This window comes from Homalodisca vitripennis, chromosome 4 (assembly GCF_021130785.1).
Source record: "Homalodisca vitripennis isolate AUS2020 chromosome 4, UT_GWSS_2.1, whole genome shotgun sequence".
NCBI classification, from domain to species: Eukaryota; Metazoa; Arthropoda; class Insecta; order Hemiptera; family Cicadellidae; genus Homalodisca; species Homalodisca vitripennis.
Window position 1 is genome coordinate 172,173,660 of NC_060210.1, and position 24,479 is coordinate 172,198,138.

The 24,479-nt window shown below is 31.1% G+C and overlaps 1 protein-coding gene across 22 annotated transcripts in view; it reads right to left on the reverse strand.

Annotated features, from left to right (window-relative positions):
• The window catches only part of LOC124360638 (protein PRRC2C), a 158,080-nt gene that overhangs the window by 61,920 nt on the left and 71,681 nt on the right, over positions 1 to 24,479 (reverse strand). For 19 of the 22 annotated variants that reach the window (XM_046814423.1, XM_046814430.1, XM_046814428.1 and 16 more), the window contains exons 19-21: positions 19,572 to 19,872; positions 9,321 to 9,547; positions 2,972 to 3,370 (exon numbers count right to left, since the gene is read on the reverse strand). In XM_046814423.1, the coding sequence (XP_046670379.1) occupies positions 2,972 to 3,370; positions 9,321 to 9,547; positions 19,572 to 19,872 (927 nt within the window). The remainder of the gene's footprint in view (positions 1 to 2,971; positions 3,371 to 9,320; positions 9,548 to 19,571; positions 19,873 to 24,479) is intronic. The other 3 variants (XM_046814424.1, XM_046814427.1, XM_046814434.1) reach the window with 3 other exon arrangements.

The following is a 24,479-nucleotide window of genomic DNA, read 5'->3' on the forward strand; positions in this document are numbered from 1 at the left end:
ATATTTCATATCCATATTACATATCCATTAAGGATAGTTACCAATTTACCACTTACAGATATTATTTTTAATTTAGTTGACAAGTAACGAAAAATCAATGCGAAGACGGGCTAGTTTGATACATATTATTATTGATATACAATATTGGGATGGTAGCATTGTAGTATGGCCGGGCAGCCGACTCACACAGTGCAGTGCACTTTTGATTTCACCACAGCCAACTATGCAGTTTATGAAAAAATATGAAAGAATATATATTTTTCATTCAGCTCTTTTCCAAGAACTAGCCTGCTGACAAGAACTGCATGACCAAATAACAAAACATTTCTCAGACATTTTTTAGTTAAACCTTTGTTACTAATGTTTATAATTTATTCCAATAAAAATGAAAAAAAGAGACTTAAAAATGCTTATCATCATGCAAATATACTTTAAACGTGGGTACAAAATTACAGAATTTTATTACAACTACGATCATGCCTCACAGGAGTTGATTGGAATATTCTCACTCTCTTTTCAATTAAAACAAGCCAGAAAGATAGTGCTTTGTATAGATATGGCTAGCTATTTTAAAAGTATTTTGTACATGGTAAGTGATTGTGTTTTTATATAATATTTATTATACCTAAAACAAATTATTTGACATCTTACATTAAGATCTTGTGATATATATACTGTATTAGGTGGATTGTACAACATGCAAGTATGCAAGCAATACCATTGCTTTTAATCAAGAATTATAATAGAAAATGTATTGGTAAATGACTGGCAAATCTGAAAAGAATCATACATTTAATATCTCTTTTTAAAGTGAAAGCTTTAGTGTCAGCTACAAATTGAATATCTAACTAAACCTTGGATGAATCATATGACTTTGGATAACAGGGTGACCACACAAAATCTTACCAAATTCCTAGTTTATACAATAAAAAACTTCTAATGCCTGTGTATATTTTAATATTCATTATAAGCAACTGTACTGTTGTATTGAACCGAGACATTTTCTTGATCAGCATAACAACCTGACTATTTGGTATATTTTGGATTTTAAAATTGAAATGTTCAACTTCAGAGCAATATAGATGTACGAATGTAAAGGTAAATCCAAATTTCAATTTCTTTTCTACAATACTGTATTTTATTTTGAATAAAATGATATATAACACTTTATGTTTTGCGAAGTAACTGATTTTGCAATTAATTTTGTTTAACTCTGTGCAAGGGATTGAAAAGCTGAACTAGTTAAGGCTAAAATTCATGCCAGTTCTAGGGTTCTTCAATTCAATCAAGAGATTGTGTATTAGAATTGTTTATAATTATCTGTACAAGAATTAGGCAAAACTTTACCTTCCTTCCTCTTCCTGGCTCAAGTTGTAAACCATTAACAATGCATTTTAGATCCAATATTTTGGTAATCATGAAACGTAACTGGTATCAATAATGATATATCTATTTTATTTAATTATACCTAGCATTTATACTAGTAAAAAGGATCATTATTAGGTTATAAATTATCATTGATCTAAAATTCAAAGTTAAATACAATTATTTGAAAAATTCTAATCAGGCTGTAATTGATAAGAAAACACAACTAACTTAATCAATGATTGGTTCTTAAATATTTTTCCATCGCCTTCAGACGAAACATTGGACTTACAAATTCCACACACTGAAGGCCTTGGCCACGATACGAGCAGTAAACAGTGAGCGACGATCGATATTTCATGTTTGTAGTGTGCATATCAAGAACCCTCGATAATAATGACCACGACAGGCATTAGCAGCAAGGTGTCACGGCATAGTACTGCTGATCAGACATCCACTGCCACCAACTCCAGACATTACATTTTTCTCCTGCCACTCAGCACTCAGTTCATTCTATCATTACAGTATATCATGCCAGGACTAAAAATCTGTCTATGTCAAAAAGCTTCTCCTCAGCTTAACTAGCTGAAGCAAACCTACCCTTTACTTCTCAAAAGGTAGTCTTATCAGATCTGGTCAAAAACTCCAATTGACTATGTGTACTCAAAAATCCGCTACGTTTCTCTTCTCAAACCGGCAAACTGATAATGATATTCGGTTAAGTTATGTGAACATTTTATGTAAGTGCTACTATGAGAACAATTGCAATAGGTTGACTTTGTGTACAAAGTTTACCTAAACAAAGACAGCTAAACGGAGTAGTTCATCATAACTTGTTCACAAGTATGTATACACGTCTTCTAATACATTATGATTTAGTTTTTAGTGTGGATGAGACTGATCACGGTTAACCACAGATGCAAGGATGACTACACCATACATTGTAGTTATTAGGCTGTAAGGTACTTGCGAAAATTGGTCAACTCAATATCTGCACATTGATGGTCTCTGGGACAAGAGGCACAACAAACAATAATAGATCAGCTACTGATAAAAAAATAGTTCAAAACCGTTTTTACTGCTTTAAAATTCTTTGTTGAAAAATTACTTCTGAGATTTTCCTGGTTCTACAATGGGACTCCTGGTTTATTCCCAGAGCATTTAATTCACTGTTTATTACCTGTTTTCCTAGTCGGGTGGCCACCCTGTGTAAATAACTCTATCAGCTGTCAATAAGAAAAAACTCAGTTTGAAATATGATCAAATTAAATGTTTTTCAAAACTTGGCTCAGCTCAAACTGTAAGTCAGGTTGACACATCTGTTATAGCAATGATATTGATATTTAATTTCTAGGTACCAAAAGGAGTTGGTATCAAACAGACCTTAATTAATTCAAATGAACAACCACCATCAAACAACACCAAAACTTTATAACAAAACTTTATTAGAATGTTTATACAATCCTATCAAGTAATTAAATAAGAAGTTGATTATACAAAACAATGCCTGTAGGAAATAAATTAATTGAAACATTTGACTATCCTACAAATTCACACTTTTAGCCCAGTCTGTTAACTCCAACATATAATGAGTTTAAAAACTTGCCTTTAGTTGGGAAAACAGAAGCACCGCCTTGATTGATTTTATTCAAATCATTCACATCGTGTTGCTGCTGTGCAATTTTCTGCAATCTGGTGTTTTCTCGCAACTTAGCAAATCGTGGAGGAAGTTTGCCCGTGCGAGGTCGTTGTTCATATGACCCTTTGTTGATAGGTGCAGACGATAGATGGGAGCCAACAGAAGGGCCAGGCGACAATGAACTCTGAGGCTTACTCGGCTTGGCTCGATCCTTTGATCCCTTCTGAGGTTCTTCCTTCTGCTGTCGATTGGCCTCCTTCACATTCTTCTTGCTGCGCACTTCTTGGAAGCCGTTACTGTCTGTAGCAAAAATGGTTTGGTCTTCCTCGACAGTAACCTCTGGCTGGTCATCAACAACCACCACACCTAGTTGATCAACAAACACTCCATGCGCTCACATTCAGAACAAAATCAAAAAAGGAAACTAAACTAAATCAACTGTTAGTAGAAAAATATCTTTAAAAACTAAATGCAGATTTAGACAAGCCAAAAAAGAAAGGAAACAATTTTTATCAAAAGTATAAAAGTAACAGATACAAAAATGTTTACTCAAAGACTCACATTCACTCATAGACACGCACAATTTCACAATACTGCGGAAAATGTAAAGGATAACAGCTACTTTGTACAAAACTTGCATAAAAAAATATTGTAACAATTTATTAAATCCGTATAATAAATATATGGAGGTCGGTTCTCTTAATATAACAAATTAACTATTACAAAATTAATATGTCTTCATCTTAGAAGCTGTCAAAGATAAAACACGAATGTTGGACAAATGACAAATTTATATTAATTAAGTCTACTCCCGAGTATCTCAAGTTATTTAAGAGATAACAAAAAACACCACTAACCCAAGGTTTTATGTCATATAGCTCAATGCAAGGTTGAAAACCACTGTTAAAAATTAAGAAATAAACTGATTTAACATTCTGGAAAGCAGTCTCAAGTTTAATATTTATTTATTACAGTCTCTATCCTTTAGTTGGGAGTAAAGAGAATTAAACAGAAACTAAACACAACTTATTATGTAAGCATAATGACCTAGTTCCTATTAAATTACTGTTAGTACAATTTCTTCAGAAATGAGAATTACAAAGAACCAGTATTTATTCGAAAAGTTAGATGGCGTGCAGTGTTACTTTTATTATATAATGCCAGGACCTATTAGACATGACTGAATCTGACATGTCAAAATATAAATTGAATTCATATTCTCAGCTCATTTAACTAAATGTCTTTCCTATATTTAGATCTCTTATTTCAAATCATTATCACAGGACCAGTTTGTTTCTGAATATATCATATTATATCATTCTTAGTGATATAAATAGATTATTAATTAGTAACTAATTAATTATACACAGCTGTTTATAGAAAGATTACTAGAAGGGGTTATACAATATGCTCTGTTATATATAAATAGCTTATATTAAGTTTTCAACTATGTTTTGTCTACAGTAGTGTTGTTTTACTGTTTTCTCTAATTTAAAAAAAATCTGAAATTATTAGAAAATAGCTGGCCAATTATACACATTAGATCATAACTTGTCTGTTGCACTAATATTTATGAATTATTTTTATCAATTTTTATTTATTGAAAATATGGTTTATTTGTTTAAATTCTGGTCTTTACCCTAAACAAACACCTATTTATGAGAAGAGGATCACATCATTTAAAGGTCTCTGGTGAAAATTAGAGATTTTAGGGTTTATTTTGTCCATTAAAGCATCTAATTGAATTTAGAATTTTACCTCTGTTGTAAAAAGTACTAATTTTGGACAGAGAAGTCAGTCGGATATAGTGTAGTAGTTGGTTTAGTCTCTTCAAAGCTTTAATCTGATATACTACTCAATGTAACCCATTTAATAGTCCCATTTAACCCTTGAAGTGGCACACTTTCTATAGTGGCATAGTGTTTTAGGGTACATGCAACTAATAAGTATAACATATTACACATAATTTATCCCACAATAGAAGAGAAAAACATGTTTTTGATGATTTATTTTTTCTAATTTAACATAATTTAATGATTAAAAAACTATGTTGAAAAAAATTTCTTTTGATCTACACCCAAATTTCATTTTATACTTTAACGTGGAGTTTGCAACAGAAAAATTCAAAATATACTTTTGACCCTAAAATTTATTCAGAAATGTATAGTTTATATGACTTAAACATTACATATACAAATTTTTATAAAAATGTGGGTGTCTTAACAGAGGAAAATAAAAAAACAATACAAGTAGCCAGCTGTTGCTTGGAAAAAAATATTAATAAATAAAATAACTGATGTAACACAGCTTGTGGGTTGTAGTGAAGAACTGTGTTACTAACAACACAAAGGATGTAAAATTATATAATGCGCAATTATAACGTAAAATTAGCGATTGTATATAACACTGAAATTAAAAATATCGATCCAGAAATTCTACGTGATCATATTGATGGGGAGTTTCAGCGTTCTATAAAATTAAGTGTTAAAAACCTGAAATAATTTAATTTACCACTTATTTGGCATTGGCACTTGAAACGGTCTAATGCGCTGCTTATGAAACACTTGCCAATTTTAGTGATAAGACCTTTTGAGTTATTCATAAAATATATTGAAATGAGAAATGAAAAATCTCAACTGTTAAATAGATTAAAAGGAGGAATGTTTTAGGCACCTAGAATAAATATAAACTATACACTTAAAGAACATAAAGTTGTAATCAAATAGTTCTTAACTATAGCTCTATAAATGAATTTGAATTTATTCTGTTTTCAAGACAGAGAGAAATATTTAAAACTTGTGGCTTACAAAGGGTAAAACAACCTCAATCACAGAGAATTAACTGAAATGTCAAATTTCATTTGAAATTCAATAAAACGTTTTATTAAATCCTAACTTGATTTTTTCCCATATCCAACAGTGTCACATTATCATCAGTATCAAAATTTTATTTTGAGATCTTTTTTTAAACTAATTTACTCTTAATTTAATCTTAATTATAACTCAGTTGGTAACTTAATAAATATTCCTAAATATTGCATGCCCTAATTATTTTCATTGGTTTCTTGAAGACAATACAGGCACAATCAACCAGATTTGAGATTTTATGATCTACCAGCAATATCTACTCAAGGACATATCTAAAACATATTTTGAAACAAATTCTTTTGAGCCACGATATTGGAATCCTACTGTATTTATCTATATTTTGGTTTTTCTTGGATTTTTACATCTAACTAATAAATACAAATTTGTGAATGTATAAACTAGTATTTATGTATTTAATATTTCAGGATATCCACTTATAAGCTGGAGAAATTTAAGCATATTCTAGGCGATTCCAGGTTTGCATTATAAAAATTTTAAGCGTTTGATCAAAGCTTGGAAAAATGTAATAACATTTAAAAAGTTATAACATATCAAACATTACAATAGAATGTCTCCATATTAAGGACACAAAGTTCACTTTCATTATGACACAATTGCAAGGAGCCTCGTATAATAAAAGTGGTTTAAACTAAAACTCTTAAGGTTATGTAAATGTTAGAAAAATACTATATTCACCAATTTAATTTGATTTTATAATTCAGTCAATAATGAAATTCTGAAAAAGAGTCAGTTTGCTATGTTAGTATAGCCTAAAAGGTAATGTTATAATATTAGATCAATAAAAATCAGTTGCACAAGTAAAACAAAACAGTGGACTAATAGACAGTGTAGTTAAAAAATATCAGTAACTACAATAAATTTTAATGACATATTGAATTTTAAGATAAAAAACATCAAACTATTTGATTTGATCATAATTCATAATATGTAAAAACTGAAGATGGTATATTATTTCTAGGTTTAAAAAAACAACCCAGTTTTCAATGAAGTCTACAATTTTTATCAGCAGATTCCTTTAAATATTCAACCAGATATTTTTAAGTATGTTAAAGCACTATATAGTTGAAGTTAATTTAGATATATTATTTCCAATACTAAATATTCCTACTATCCTCAGGACCTTTTTTTAAATACAAGCAACACCTATATAAGTTTACTGGTGCTTTAGGAGGTTAGCCCATGTGTTCTCTTTTAAATTAAATGTTGTGAAAATCGCACCCATTAAAGTAATTCACCACAAAAACATTAATGACACAAAAAAAAATTTGTTTTGCTCTTATTATAAACAGAAATCATAAAAAGCTATATCTGCAAAACATAGAAACAAACAAAAACATAAAGAGTTAAACATTTATAATCAAGGCCTTAAACAGAGATGATCATTATAAAAATAGATTGTATTTAATAAATTTATTTGTAAATGGCGGTAGGCCTCTTTTGAGTTTTAATAAACTACCAAACTAAAACTGTTTAAAAATTACTGCACTAACAGATTTTCATATATAAATTGAAAATATTTTAACATACAAAAATAATGAGGATCGATAAAAAACAAATAGTTCTTGCTTCAGTAGACAAAAAGCACATATCACAAGTTACGGATGTTTGAGGGAACAGAGTGGGACTGACCATTATAGTTCTAGTGACCTTACAAATGAGATTAAAGTGGGGAAAAAGAGTGAAGGAAAATCTCTTAAGAGATAATATTTTGAGTAAAGAAAGAGTATTTATAGAATGATGAAAACATGTACGACTATCAAACCAGAATTTATTCAAGAGTGGTCAACATCAGTTGGTTTTGGATTTCAGATGAACTAATTGGCTGAGCATTAGTAAAACCACTAAAGGAGCTGAACAATAATTTCAATACTGTCTGTTCACATATATCGAGATTGAACTGACTTATAGATTTGAAATTTTACATGAAGCTTCATTCCTATATAGGTTAACATCAAGTTCAATGATTCAGTTAGGACACAGTATAAAGTACAATGCTGATGGTCTTCATATATTGGGAGTACCCACATTCACATTATTTACAAAATATTATGATTTATTATTCTAACCGATTACTAGGTGACATATAAATTGGCTGAACTGTAAAGAACAAAAAAAACTTTCCAAGAGTAACCTCCATTAGCCCAATGTGTGGAAAGTGAAGAATGTACTGCTGGAATTCTTGCACCGACATGCACATTGGGTGAAGTGGGTATTCAGCATAGTGAAGTGAAAGTAATTCGAGCTCTAGTCACTTGCTGCAACTTTCCTCAATAGAAAATTAAAAGTGCGAAGTGGGTAATGTAATTTAACTCCACACTGCCTAACAATATTTGGCATCAGCAATTTCCCAGAGAACTCTTGTGTTGTGTATGGACCAAAGGTAAATGAGTAAAGGACTAATTCAGGAATGGGTTCAGTCATTTAAAAGTAGCCGAACAAAGTTCTATGATGAAGAAAGAAGTGGCAGGCCGTCTATGGATACTGATGAACTTATTGGGAATATCAATATAAAAATTTGTAATGGTCAATTTTTAATTATTTTAGAGCTTTTGGATGAATTTAAACAAATTTCCAAGACTGTTTTGTACGAAATAGTGACACAGAGGTTAGGCTAATGAAAGTTTTGTTAACGAAAACTTGATGGGTAGCGAACATTTTTTTAAAAAAGATCTCAAAAAACAACAACCTCTGCTATGGACTTTCTTATGCATTATGACCAAGAAAGAGAATAGTTTCTGAAAAGAATTATAACTAGAGATGAAACTTGGGTCCAGTACGAGAATCCTGAAACTAAAGAACAGTCAAAGGTGTGGGAAACAACAAGCAGTCAACACAAACAAAAAGCCTAGCAAGAATTTTTGGCAGCTAATAGCAACAGTGTTTTGGGATTTTAAAAGTGGTTCTGGTGGAATACATGAAACATGGTATGACTATCAATGCGGATAAGTGCAGCACCTAAACATCCACGCAGAACGATTCACAACACTCAGAAAACCAAAAACCTTTTGAGACAGTACAGATAAGATTGTTTCTAGTCATCCATCTAATAGTTCAGATTTGACTGCCAGCCATTTAAGGATGATGACCAGGATGAGCTCAAGGATCCAGATGGCTCAAAGCATACACAGACTTTTTGCAGAAGGAATTTTTAGAGTAAAATAAAAATGGTGCTTAAATGTTCATGAACCATGAGAAGTAAAGAAAAGTTGAAGTTTTAGAATGTATATAACATAATGTTTTTGTCTTGCTTTTGATTTACTAAAGTAAAATGATTAATACTTTGTAAATAGCCTTAGCTCATATGAATGTAATTGTTCAAATTGTTCTTTTGCTATGGATGCAAAACTATCGTATAATTAGATAATTTAAAACGTATTTAATAACAAAAGAACAAGAATTGATAGTACAGTCAACAAACACAGTCTTACTGGCAGTGTTGCAAAGATCTATGCGATCCAAATTATTCCGTTTGTCCTTGTCAGTTCGTGGTTGCTTCTTGTCACATTGCTCAGCAGTTTTGACCTCCATTTGTTCCTTTGGTACTGTCTGAGATTTATTCTGTGACCTGATACCGCCATTCACCATCGACCTTCTGGGGTTATTATCATTTTCTCTGTCATAAGAGCCACCTCTTTGTTTTTCTCTTCCAATGCTTCTGTAACATAACAAAATGTTTTACTATAAACGCAAAATAACAAAAATCCATATGGAACAGATATAAATATACTGAAATTAAAATGGCAAATATTGATGATATAATCATTGTTCCCTTTCATAACACTGAGTAATCAATTAGTAGTGACATGCAACCACAGGTCCTTAACCCTTTCAGTGCCAACGTCTGTCCAAAAATGTACAAGAGCCAACGTTCGTTTTTAGGGACTTCAGAAAGATGTGCAAAAAGAGCCGTCACCCATTTAACCGAACGTCTATATAATATATCGCCAAAATTCAAAATTAGGTCTTGCAATATTGTTATTTTTGTATTTACTATAAAATAATCTTTCTGAAAAGCACTCCATATAATGTTTTTGAATTAAATATTGAACAACAAACACTAAATACAAGTGGCATTGAATGTCAGCTCTATACTGCTTGGCGGCATCAAGACAGTCAACTTTTGTCTGTTGCCTCTCTTTTGTTATTGTGCGGTTATGTATTTTTATTTACCAAGTAGTGTTAATTGAATTCTTTCAAATAAATGAAGTAAAATTAAGCAAATAGAACACTGTTTATATACTGTTACAAGAGGACATGAGTGACAGTTGGTTTGAAATGTCAGTACTTTGGTATGTCTTTCTTCTTTCGCCAGAAGCCCACACTGACGGCCAGGAGCATTCCCGATCAGTACTTTTCCGACCTCAGATCACGGCCCAGATCATCAAACTTTTTTGACATCAGATCATGTTGAATGTGAGCGCTCATTAGCTTCTTATATTTCTAATACGTATGTATGTTTTTACCCACTTGTACCTACCTAATAACAAATGTTAATATAGGGACAGATATTAACATCGCTTCCTTTGGGGAGGCAGAAACAAGAACTGGTCGTCATAATCACATGTAAATTTCACAGAAATTTAAATAAATTTTGCTCTTTCTAATAGTTTACTTTTTTTACGTCCCTGATAAAAAAACACTTCCAAATATAGTGGCCTTGGATAATACCCAATTACTTAAATGTCAAGTGAAAGAAAATTACAAAACTATGAAACATTTCATGTTTTCAATGTACAATGTGCAAAATGTCTTTTCGGTATTTATTTACAATACCGTGACCATGGAAAATGGACTTTTTTTTCATGGGTTGGGCATTTATAGCCTAGTATTATTATCACAGGTGCATATAAACTGGGGGGGAAAGAATATTATTGTATTATATTGATGCCTTTCGGGCATTACTGCGTTAAGGAGCAGGGGCATCACGTGTTCTGGGATTCGACTTTTGCAAGCTAGAGTTAATTTTTTTTCTAAAAGAGCTAGCATTGCGCAACGGGCAGGCATCATTGACAGGATTAACGTACTAGTCACTATCACTTCAGTAACTTATCACTTACCTACTCCATACTCGTCTTTACGAATTGCTTCCACGTAAGATAACGAACATCCAACACAAAGGTGTGCCATTACCACTACTGAACTAGGAGGTTAAGAATAGACACGGAGGAACAAAATAGTTCAAAATGGCATCCTTCTTTATTTGAGAGAGCCGCGGAGTAATACCAAACTGTCAAATATGGATAGTGTTGCCAGAGGTACTGCTAAAAACAGAGTTTTCAGAGAATTTCAAAAAATTGTAACTCCTTTGATTTTCGTTGCCGATGAATTTTTTTTTTCACTATTGTTTTCAGGAAAAATTGTAGTTTTCAGGAAAAAAAATGAACATACCTTTCCATGGTCATGATATTGTAAATTGATACCGTCTTTTCAAATGTTGTTTTTGATGGGCCTAAGCCCATAATTTTGTTTTTTTATGTAAATATGTGTTAATGTCATTTTTTTATGAATTATAATAAATTCATGAAGTGTTGCAACTCAAGGTTTTTAAATATAAACAAGAGGAAAAAGTTTATTTTTCAAGATAATTGAATTTGGAAGTTATGCAGTATAATACCTGTGGGTAAGAACTATAACACCATCTACTTTGTGAGGAATTTTTTAATTGTGTATTTATTTTGCAGCAAAATAAAAAAGGAAATAATTCAACGTGAGTTATTATTTATTACTATTATATAATTTTCTTAAAGGCATGCATAGTAAAATAGGTTTATAATTCGCTGAAAAATAAATTTTTATTAAAAGAAATTTTTTTTTATATCAAGTGTTTTAGTCCAAAAATTAACAAAGTTATAACATTTAACCCTCCAAGTGGTAATTAATATCACTTTAAAGTACTGGGCTGTTTTGAAGCAAAATACATGGTTTCTTAAAAGCCACTTTATAGATACAAATATAACATTTAACCTTTGAGTGCCACGGGTATTTTTCCGAAGGCATATGCATTAAGGTGCCACGCTGTTTTTAGCATATTTGTAAGCTTTTGGGAAAAAAGCTGTTGTAAAATAACTACCAAAACAGATTTCCATAATTTTTGTTGTTTTTTTTTTCTTATTAAATGCAGAATATGATACATATCGTTACAAATAAAGTTTGATTACAAAAATATAAAAATTTCAGTATTTATAAAAAAAAAGTTTTTTTACTTTTGTATAAAAAGTTAAGTTTCAACCTAATTTTAGAGTATACGGTATTTTTAAGATTTTTTTTCCTTTATACCATGATAAAGACCCATATAATTCTAAAAAATTCTAATAAAAACCCATGTGTAATATCTTATTCTATAATTTTAAAAAAGATGGCATTATATGTATTAACAAAATGTTGCCCGGTACCGACATTTTATAAACTGTACTTCATTTATCAGAGTTTATTAATTACTTAAAAATGATGTAGTTTTCCCAATTAAATCTAATACATACATCAATATAACACAAATAAATATGATTAGTAAATGTAAAAACAAATACTTGCTAACATATTTACATAAAAGTTTACATTTACTAAATAATAGCCCTAATAATATTTACACTGAAAATTCAAGTTTTTTTCGCTTGGACACAACTTAAATCACTACATTACTTTTGTAAAGAAATACAGTAAAATACTTTATAAGTTACTATTTTATTTTGTATTTACTCAAATGCTTGGTTATCGGCACATAAACAACAAGAAAAGATCGTTACGCAACACAGTACTCCTCCGCTACGTCACGTGACTGGGAGACAGATTCATCGCACAGGTACTTCGGTATTATCACAGTCCACTATTTTTTGGACAAGTTTTCCTTTATCAGAGATCAAAATAAGCTTCATTATACGGTCCTTCCTTCCACAATGAATCGAAAAATACTCTATGAGTCATACTTCCTATCGTCAAATCATCTCCAAATAGACACATGAATAACCTGACATTTTCGAATAATGAAACGTTGTTCTTATATTTTTTTAATTTCATTGGTTGCTGTAATAACTTGTAAATTCCAAAATAGGTTAAATAAAGTCAGTTGTTTTTAATAATGTAATTTATTTTGTCTCCGATAAGGAAAAACTCGTCCAAAAATAGTGGCTTCTCTTGATAAGTACCCAAACAACATAAGTTTAACCCATTGCGGATCGTATTGTTTTTGGCGCGCGGGTACGAATTAATTTACGGTCAGCGGCCGCACGAACAGCAATTGGTGCGCCACAGTATCGTTCGCTATTCGTATACTAGAAAATTCAGCTGTGAATGTATTCGTTCAGATGGAACATGGGCCTGCTAGGGTATCCGTGATGTAGGAACGATAACACGCGAGCAAGGTTCCAGGATGGCAGGGATGATGTCTGAATCATAGTCTAAATAAAGCAGCTCGGGCGAAGCGATTACAACATCCGGGCCATTGTCTAGACTAAACCCGCCAACATGTACGTCTACGTCTTTTTCGTTGTGTCACTAACTTCAAAAGTATTATAATTACAACTGAGGAAAACACCCAATCAGCGCTAAAAAGCAGAGAGTAGACTCATATGGAATGATTTTTTCAACTTTGACATACAACTGCGATCTGTAGGATATTTATAAAACTTTTGAAAACTCTAAACGTTTAGACCGTTGTTAAATACTCTTAGTTGACAAGTGAAGACAATCGCCCGATCTATCAGACATTAAAAGAACTATTTGGAGGGAAATTTAAAAGCAAACCGCTTTTGCGACCTGAGCTCGTTATTGATGGTTAGGCCCGGCCGCTGCGTGACGAGCCCAGCTTGTTAGTGTCCGCAATGTGTTAACAGATAAAATAGTACAGAAACAACATAAAACTAGTATTTATTGATAGTTTGGAACCTATTGAATACAGCTGTCTGGTTATTTGGCCAAAACAATCTTGTACTATATACAAAATATTATCTAAATACGAAACGTCAAAATTGGCGACGCTGTGGCACTCAAAGGGTTAAAGATCACGTGTTATATATAATTCTTTACGGAAAAAAACATGCTTTAGTAAAATAAAGATAATTCAAAACAATAACTCACTTTTTCTCTAAAATAAAGTCTTGATGAATAGTAGATTTTTTTTTTTTTAGATGGTGAGGTTGTAAATGCGTTTTAAAACATGGTTATAAATATTTTCACTTTTATTACCTTCAAAATTTAGCACGCTGTGTGCACAAAGGGTTAAAAATGTTATATATCATTCTTTTCGGAAAAACATGCTTTAGTACAATAAAGATAATTCAAAACAATAACCACTTTTCTCTAAAATAAATCTTGATGAATAGTAGATATTTTTCTTTTAGATGGTGAGGTTGTAAATGCGTTTTAAAACATGGTTATAAATATTTCAAAAATTTCATTGTGAACAAGAAAAATGTCACTTCAAAGCCTTTGGAACAAAACACACATACACAAAATATAAAAACTAAAAAAATGTTCCGCACACCAAAATTTGCACAATGGACACATTCAAAGTAAACACTTCTCAAACAATATTGGTTTGGATATACATATAACCTCACAAAAGCTAAATGTCTGTTATAATAATTATGAATAGTATAATAAAATCTTTATTACGGTCATTTTGTTTATATACATATGTATATAAATACATATTTACATTTGCTAAAGAAACTCTGTCAAAGTCAGATTCTGATTGCTGCGCTAACCTCTTTCTTCTGCCTCCCCCTAGAGGCCTCCTGAAGTGCTCAAAGGCACTGTAACAACTCATAATAAAATAGAAAATACACACACAAGAAGCAAGAGTCTATCGCACAGTGAATAATAACACAAATCAAAACAATACGTCACGGTCGACGAACGATAACTAACCTAGACGAAAACTACAACAAAGTACAGCGTGGCGAGAGCTGACAAAATCAGCTGACTGTTATTTTTCATTCTACTCAAAGGCTTACAAAATAGAGCCAGTGGGTAGAGAAATCTCTCCTACGTTGTACTATGAAAATTACGGAATAATTAAATAAACCGTTTTACGGCAATTTAACAAAATGAACATATCGCACAGTGCGATAGTAGCACTTTAAAGTGGTTCGAACATATTGCACAGTGCAATAGTAGCACTTTAAAGTGGTTCGAACATATTGCACAGTGCAATAGTAGCACTTTAAAGTGGTTCGAACATATTGCACAGTGCAATAGTAGCACTTTAAAGTGGTTCGAACATATCGCACCAGTGCGATAGTAGCGCTTGGAGGGTTAATGTGTGCTGATGTAAATGAATAGTTTGGGTTGGCCTGGTTCTTCTTGATACATACCTTGACATTTTTTGCAAACTAACCTGGACAAATTTATGGCACTGAAGGGTTAAACAAGTACAAATAGATTACAAATGCAATACTAGTAAATATAAGTATAGTATAAATAATACTAAGATGTATTGAGTATAAACAATTCTTAATACCGAGGCTCTTTCCTTTAATTACAACACCAGTATTTAGTTAAAAGATAATGATTTAAATCAACTGAAATGCATAAATATGTATAATATGTATTTATTCTGTTATAAATGAAGAATTTAAAATACAGAATACCCTGTAGAAATATGAACAGCTGTTAAATGTAGTGATGAGCAATTAAAATCTTGAATCAGATTCCAAATCTTAAAAGTTCAAAATTTCTTGAATGAATTTCAAATCTTAGTAGGTTTTTTTTTAGCCTAAGCATGATTTGAACAAAATCATCACCAATTCAATTTATGTCATTCTTAAACCCTCCGGGACTGTTTGATAACATAAAAAGTAATCTTAAGAGTATTACTATTTTAAAAGGATTTGCAGAGGTTCTTAGAAATAGCTTTATTTTAAGGACCAAGTCATATACCCCACATTCCACTTTCAACTTAAAATGTTTAAAATCTCAAAACCACCCTAAGTTATGATAAATAAATAAAAATATAAACATTAAATATTTTAGAGACAACACATTTATACAAATACTAAAATTGTGAAATAATAACAAATTAGCGATTATCTGACACAAACATAAAACACAAAAAAAACTTTATGCAAAATATTAATTATTATTTATAAAAGTATCATTAATTTTGTAATTAGGTAATCTATCATGGGTTTCCATAAACACAGCACAACTAAAACATGTTTTAGAGATCGGTAATTTGAGATTGGTACTGCTGATCAGTGATCTTCCACAAATAGTCGCAGCAGACTTGCGGTGATTGCACGAACATAAATATAGAAAATATTTAATGCAAGAAAAATATTATTTACTAAAGTACAATAATTTAGTGATTAGGTTATCTATTTACGTTTCTTTAAACAAAAAATGCAACAAAAACACGTTTTAGCAATTGGTAATTTGCATACGCCGATCACCTGCCTACCACCCAATAGGTGCAGCAGACTCGTCGATGCATGAATGTAGATATATGAAATACTTTTACTAACTGAAAGCAAAAATATTAGTTACAAAACTACAGTAGTTAATAATTAGAGTTTGTATTTACAGAAAAACACATTCTAGCAATCAGTAATTAGTGTATTGTCGATAAGTAATGATGCGGCGGGTCAACGTAAATTTGATTGTCTAATCCTATTAACCAATTCTCGAATCTGAATCTTGGTTGAAGATTCGGTGGATTCAGAATTCGACACATCACTAGTTAGAAGTAGCCAGTATTCTGAATGAATGAATGAATGAATAACGTTTATTCCAGCAGTTTATATGTAACATATATACAATGGTTCTTAAATGAAATAGCTATTATTATATATACAGCAGCTCATATATGTAGAAGAAATGTAAGAAAAATGTAACGAATAGCACAATGAAAATAACAATACTGGAAAGCCTACATGGGCAATCTGCCTGTGCGTAGGCCTAGTTGCATCTAGCCGCCAACATAAAATTTAAATAAAACGCTGGAATGTTAGTAGTAGAGTAAAAATAAGGTAAAAAAGATAAAGGGGGATATATGTCTATTGCTACTTGAATTTTACTGTGTAAGTGACTGTTTTTAATCAAGCGGTGGAAACAAAATAAAAATGGTTATGTGCTGCTAAACTCAAATAATCAATTTATGGAGAAGTGAGATGAGAGAGAGAGAGAGAGAAAGAGAGAGAGATAGGGGAGTGTGTGTGTGTGTGTGTGTGTGTGTGTGTGTGTGTGTGTGTGTGTGTGTGTGTGTGTTCGGTTAGTAATAGTAACAACGTCATGGTCAAGGGTCAGGTCCCCTGTACCCGGCAGTGATAATGATCTCCGCCTCTGATATGCCTAATTGCAATAGCCACTCATTGATACGATTTTTAAAAACTGACAAGGATTGTGCGTTAAAGAAATTATAAGCGTGAAAGAATCTAGAAATATTTCTGAATAGTATATTTGATATGTAATACGAATTAGTTGTGGAGAAAGATCTATATAGTTGTAAAGTGGCTATTCCTGTGTCACGGGCATATCGGGTGTTATATGAATGGGGAATTTCTGAAAAGATAGAGTGAAAGTGTGAGAAGATGTGAACCATGAGAGATTTTATAAATAACTGACGAACTGTAAGGATTGATAATTCTTGAAATAGGGTGTCAGTAGGGTAACGACGATTTTTGTGAAAAGCAAGTTTTAGCAGCTGTTTCTGGCATAAAAAACAGGCTATTTAGAGTTGTTTTACTAGCTCCCCCCCAAGCGATATTTCCAAATGATAGCATACACTGAATGTAAGCGTAGTACGCCAGCTTTATCTCACTTGCACCAAGGACATAGCTCAGCTGTCTGAAAGCAAAAATCAATCGGCGTAATTTTTTAACTAAGTAATCTACATGATATGACCATGTCATCCTATGATCAAAAATAACTCCTAGATATTTGTAAGCTATTGTTTTATCTATGCTTTCGCATGTACATGAATCATTCATAAAATTTCCACAGCTATGAATTGTCAAATTTTTCAAATGGTAGTCAGAAATAGAGCGAAGAGATATTGGCAAGAATTTTGTTTTTGAAATATTAAGCGTTAATATGTTTTGATCAAAACATTTCTTTAACGTCATGAGGTCACTCTGAGCTTTCCTTTGCACTTCTAACCAGTTATTACCGTTTACAAAAATTGAAGTGTCATCTGCAAATAAAAAAAGTTTACCGTTTTAAATTTATTTTCGAAATGTTATTAATGTAAATTAAGAATAAAATTGGTCCGAGAGTACTTCCTTGAACAACTCCATAGTCCACTGACAATGGATCACTAGCCACCCCGCAGACAGAAACAAATTGAAATCTATTACTAAGGTAGCTTGAGAACCACGCAAGGGTTCTCTAGTCAATTACTATATTGCCCGTCATTTGTGATGTAGAGTAGAATCTCAGTCTCATTCATAGTATCAATACTTGTCATAAAAATAGGTACAAGCAAAATGTATTTCATCACTAATATTTTATAATACTTAATAAGTTTTCTAAAGCAAACTGTCAATTGTGTCATAAACAAAATTAAAACCACTCTAAAAGATTGGTCAGCTGATTAGTACACAATTACCAATTGCAAACATGATTTTGTTGCACTTTGTAGATGAAATATCATACATATATGACAAAATTATCACAGTTTTGGACATTATTTTACTTGAGGTAGCTATATCCAATGACTATTTTGTGTACTATTGCACGATTGATGCATTTATGCAATGGTGTTAGCTGCTTTGCAGTAAAGAGATAATCACAAATAAATATATATAAACATATCTATGTCTATTTCTTAATATGTGTTTTTATCATGACTAGGGGATAATAAATGTAAAAATTGTTCAAATACATACTGAATAGGGGGTGAGTTTAAGTTTCAACTTCCAGGACAACAGACAATTGTATGACTTGAGCTATATATTAGACTCTATTAAAATTATTTTAAATAGAAACTCATTGACATTGAAAAGTTCATGTGATGGCATTTTTGGGTATATCAATAATGAATATTTTTTATTATTCTATTATACCATATTGAAAATAAACAGTACTTGAAATTTGAATTTATTACATTGTTTATGAATCACTGATGCTCTGGTCATGTACATGGCAGATTATCAAGATTATAGAAGTAATTTTAAGAATAAAATCAAAATAGCTTTATTTGTTTTACGTTAATATGTACAAGAATAGTGCCACAACAGTTCTTAAAACTAAATTACCTAAATCATTTGTAATATTGAATTTATTCTTACTTCTGTAAATATTCATGCAGTAAGAACCAGGTGTACTGGTAACCATCTTGATTTTAGCCCCATAAGAACAATGCAATTTCAAATACTTTTACAACCTTATTTTTAATTGCAAAATTATGAAAAAATATCTGATTATATAGGATACAATAAATCCGCAAAACAACTATTTGAGGTTTTCAATATTTTTATGAATTATTCAGAAAAAAGTTACAAATTTGATTGTATTCATAGTTGGAAAACAAACAATTTACAAGAACCATATAAAAGATGAGATATATCCCATTATTACACAACCTATTGTAAGGGTGAAAAAGTTTAACTTTGGTCTTATGGGTAAAACTCAGGCTGTTTCATTACAACCCCCCTTACAAAGAAAATCTCTTTTATGAATGAAAACATTGAAAAACGTCAAAATTTGTGCAATCATAATTTTATATTGCTGATGTAGTTAGTTACCGATTTGGCTGAGACTGACGACGTGAGTTTCCTCTATTTTGATTGAAGTTCCTCCTGGAGGCTTCATTGTTTCTATCATCTTCATGTTCTTTCTCCTCTTGTTCACTGGCCTCACTTGTAGTTTCCCAGTTCTCATCCCCAATCTCGCCTCCGGAGCCAGACCCACTTTTTAATGAACCTCGTGGTCCTCGTCCTGAAGGATCTCTTGGTTTACGTTCTCTTCTTTCACCCTCTGATTTCCTCCGTAAACGAGGAGGTATTTGAGGCTGACACTTGAAGTTTCCTTGACGTGAAGTATTACCTGTTAACATTTTAAAAGACTATAAAATAACTAACAGATTTTATGGTTTGTTAAAACATTTCAAAACCAATGTGAAGGCAAATTATTCTTTTGTGTTTACTCACCATGAATGTTATAAACATCAAACATAGATATAAAACATAGAAATAATAGATATAATGAAAGATTATGTACTGATTTATGTAATTAAAAAAAATTATATATCTAAGATTAATTTGATGATCAGTCATTCTGAAGTAGTTTTTGATCAATTTAACTCAGTACCAATAAGAAAGTAACTTACAATAACTTTGGTTAATTTTAGGACCAACTTTAAAAAATGGTATAAATAATAACTTTTACAGTACACCATCATATTAATAATATAATATAAAATCTTTAATTTGTCATATGAACAGAAAATAAATAATCATTGTAGTTTGTCGTTTATACACTGAAAGATAAAAATAAAAGTTACGCATTGCAATACTTATTAACAACAAACCACCTACCTTCTAGTAGTGACAGCCTGTTACCATGTTCATGGCATTGTTAATTCAGTGCTATGACTTTAATTGGTTTTGAACATGTTAACCCTTTGAACCCCAGGCGACGAAATATCGTCGCCGAGAAGATATGCGAAGATCCCCGCGGCGACGATGTATCGTCGCCAATGAAGTTGCGAGAATCCCCGGGCGACGTAATATCGTCGCCATGGTATATGCGTTTAATACATATTTATTTGAAATCGTAAAATACTTATTTTATGAGTATTAATACATATTTATATGTATTTTATTAAAATACTAATTTTTTTATTTATTTATTTACTAATTTATTTATTTAGGTAATATCAGTGATTTTTGTGTTGTACGCCTAGAGGTTTTTACAAGTCGCATACTTTTATATAAAAATTCAAAAAAAGTTTATTTTTAGAGATATCAATATAATTTTTTTTGTACATACACAAAACTAAATTTAGAAAAATAAAATGTGGGTGCCCATGGTAAAAATATTTCTTATTTTTTAATTAAAAAATCTTAAAATCAATTTTTTTGCCTAAAAATCTATATACATATATTTTAAAATTATGTTAATGCTGTTAAACATTTTTTTATACTTCAGACTAATCTTTTTCTGTGTATACAATTTCATTCTGGACATTTTGGTGTGTAATACAAGACAATAGCATAAAAAATAGAAAAAGTATTAATTTTTTACAAACAGTATGCAAAACAGCTGTTTCTGCTCCGGGGATTCTCGGTAGTTCTTAGGTCAAATGATTTTGGTACGTTTTTTCCACCATCAATATTTTGGTCTGGGGTTCAAAGGGTTAACTGAATGTGTTTGAAGTCGCAATCAGCTTTTGTAAAAGTAAGTTTTTCGATAATTAGCATTTAACATAATAAATACTATGAAAGAAAAATTTATTTACACAATAATTTTAGTTATGTATTGTAGTTAAGTGTTTATTGTATATAAACAAAGATGGATTAGATTGTTATTATGGAGTTATGATTTATGTTTTGTTGAAAAGATTATTTGCTTAAATGACGAGTTATGTGACCAATTTTATTATTATTCAAATTATTATTATTTATAAACTCTTGAATTATATTCCAGTAGCTTTATGTTACTATATAGGAGTACCATGTTTCATTATTTGTTTGTTTTGGGATTAAGTTTTGCTTCTGAGATTTTCTGAGAAGTTACTTGGTTTCAATGAAAAAAACCATACATACATGGGTACTTAAAGTAGCCGTACTCTTGACATTGTCAACTATGAACACAGGTACTGAAGGAGTCAACTCGATAGAGGCAGCCCTGACACACACAACGCAGCAGGCTGATTCCCCCCCTCCCCAAACATTAGTCTTAAACGTATTTCATTATGTAGTATTTTAAGTTGTAATGTTTCCAATAGTTCTAAAAACTAAAATACAGTGTTGTTCCTTTTGAAATGTTTTTGTTATTCTTAAACCTTATATTAAGTTAAATAGAATGTTCCATGTCATACTCTTGGTTCCAATTCTCTTAGATTATCATGTAACTTGAAATTATTTGTACTATGCCAAAAATACTACAACATAAAATCCAACAAAAGAAAAAAATCTTACTTTTTTGATAATATAAAAAATTTGTTGATTACATATAACTGCTTTATAAAAACACACAAAACAAAAAATGTATATATTTCATTTTATTTACTAAATTATACATAAACTATATTGAAGTCATTGTGTTGCAATATGTGCTACTATAATGCATCTATGTCTTCAATATGAATATTCTTTATTGCAAGAAACAATTTACAATAATTGTATTGCAAGAATCATTTAAAAATAAATAAATGTAAAGTTAACATTACATTTAGGTTATCAGAAGCTAAATATGGATAAATTACGCTATCTTCAATATATCCAAGGAACAGAATTGTGAAATTGTGTAAGACATAAATGCCTCAAAAACTCGTTGAAAAAATATGACTGTTCCATGTCAACCTTCAATTAAGGTGCATACCAAGAAACTTGTGAAACTTTTTCTCCAATTATAGCTTCATCCACCATCACAATTGGTAAGCTCTTGTTGTGTTATCAAAGACAGAAATTGATAATGATGCTTGTGACCAATTTACTTTTGGCAAGTACTGCAATATATTACAATATTAGTCTTTCAAAGGTTATTATTTCAAGATAGGGTTTTGTTTTTGACCTGATGCAGAGAGTCTTATCATTAAGCATATTGAATCACCTTTCCATTATTTATTGATGAACTCAAAATCTGGACGAGTAACAGGACTGGCCCTAGAATTTACCCCTGTGGCACTCAATAGAGTATTCTAACTTAACCTGACAAGGTATTCGTGATCTGAACACACTGCTCTCTATCATTTAGGTATGACAAAAGCCCTTCGTGAGGCAGACCACAAACATCGCTTGCCCATAACTAATCAAACTGCGTTACATGATGCACAAAACCAAAAGCCTTTGAAAGGTCGAGTGCTAAGCACATGTCCAAATCTTTCCAAGCTATCGGCAACAGAGTCAATTAGGCTAGTAACTGCATCAATAGCATATTAGATTTTTCTGAAGACAAAATGTTCATGACAGATTAATTTAAAGCGATCAAAAAAATCTTCAAATTGTTGAAGGAACTGTGTACTATCAGTATCAATTTAAAATATTTTGTGGTTGCGTTGTATTTTAAATTATTTTTCATGCATTCTTTCAGTATTCATTAATTTATTTTCAATAACCCAATATTATATATGCATTTGCTGTCAAGTACAGGTTTGCCATATTTGTTGATCTGTTAATTTACATACATGCTTAACCTTATGTCTTAGGTTTCTGAACACCTGAGGGGAGGACGATAAAAGTTCTTGAATGGCAGTGTTTCGGTTTTGCTAGCACAAAAAGATGGTATTTATCTAAAACCAAATATCAAACATTACATTTACATTAAACAATTTAATACTTTCATGGTGGACTCAAACCGCTGACTGACAATATCAACTATGTCAAAATTAAGTATTTACTATACAAAATGAAATGATTAGCAGAAGTTTGATGTAAATATCTGAAGAAATGTATTGGGAAGTCCATTTAAAACTAAAATGTACAGTAGAATACAAAAAAAAACTGTTTATTTACAAAAAATTATCAGCAAAGGTTATAAAAGAAATAACTTGATATAGAAGTATAAATAAACAATTGTCCTATAAGATCTATAACTCTAGATGACACTGAGTACACATAAATACTTAAACCAACAGTATATTAAAGCGATTGATGCAAAAGCAATTGCTTTCACAGCATTAGTGGTTGACAATGTCCTCAATCTTACTAACCAAGAGGGATTTTATGCGTAGGGGTATGCAAATGACCTAGTAATCATGGTGAAAGGAAGGCACAAGAAGGTAATTTCCATATTTATTCAGAATACCTTGAACCATTTATGGAGTTGGTTCAACAGCGTAAGGATTAATATATATCTGTGAAAAACTGTTATCTTTCCATTCACCAGAAGAGCAAAAGTGGCTCTTACAACCCCAAAGTTGAATGGAACGATCATAAATTTTTCAAATGAGATTAAATATCTACAGCCCACAATGTAGATAAAATACACACTGAAAAGTAAAATTCTTCTTCTTTACATTGCAGATTAAACGCAGATTGCACAAACTATTTATCTTATATAACTACTCCAGTGAAATACGTTATTCAAAAATGCTATATTTGCATTTCAACATATTGATCTTGAGCAAATCCCATAAAAACTGCTTAGATGAAAAAAGCCTGAAAGACTGATATAAGTTAAGTTTATTTTAGTTTACAGGTTGGTCACCATTTTAAATCTGTCTCACTAAGCTCTTCTGCATAGTATGCCTAGTCTGTATTTCTTGGTTTGTGAATGTTGTTTTCATTAAGCGTTTTAGCCCTTATATGTTGTTTTATAGTTCTTACAGTGTTTTGAGGTGAAAATTAAAGCATAGTAAAATTTTCTGTTTTTATCACAAGTAAACTGACTGTTGACTAATTTTCTCCTATTCATTTGAAATTATTATTTTGTTCTAAATGAGATTTTATTATATTAATTTGGATTTATCTTAGGCCACTAAAACTTTC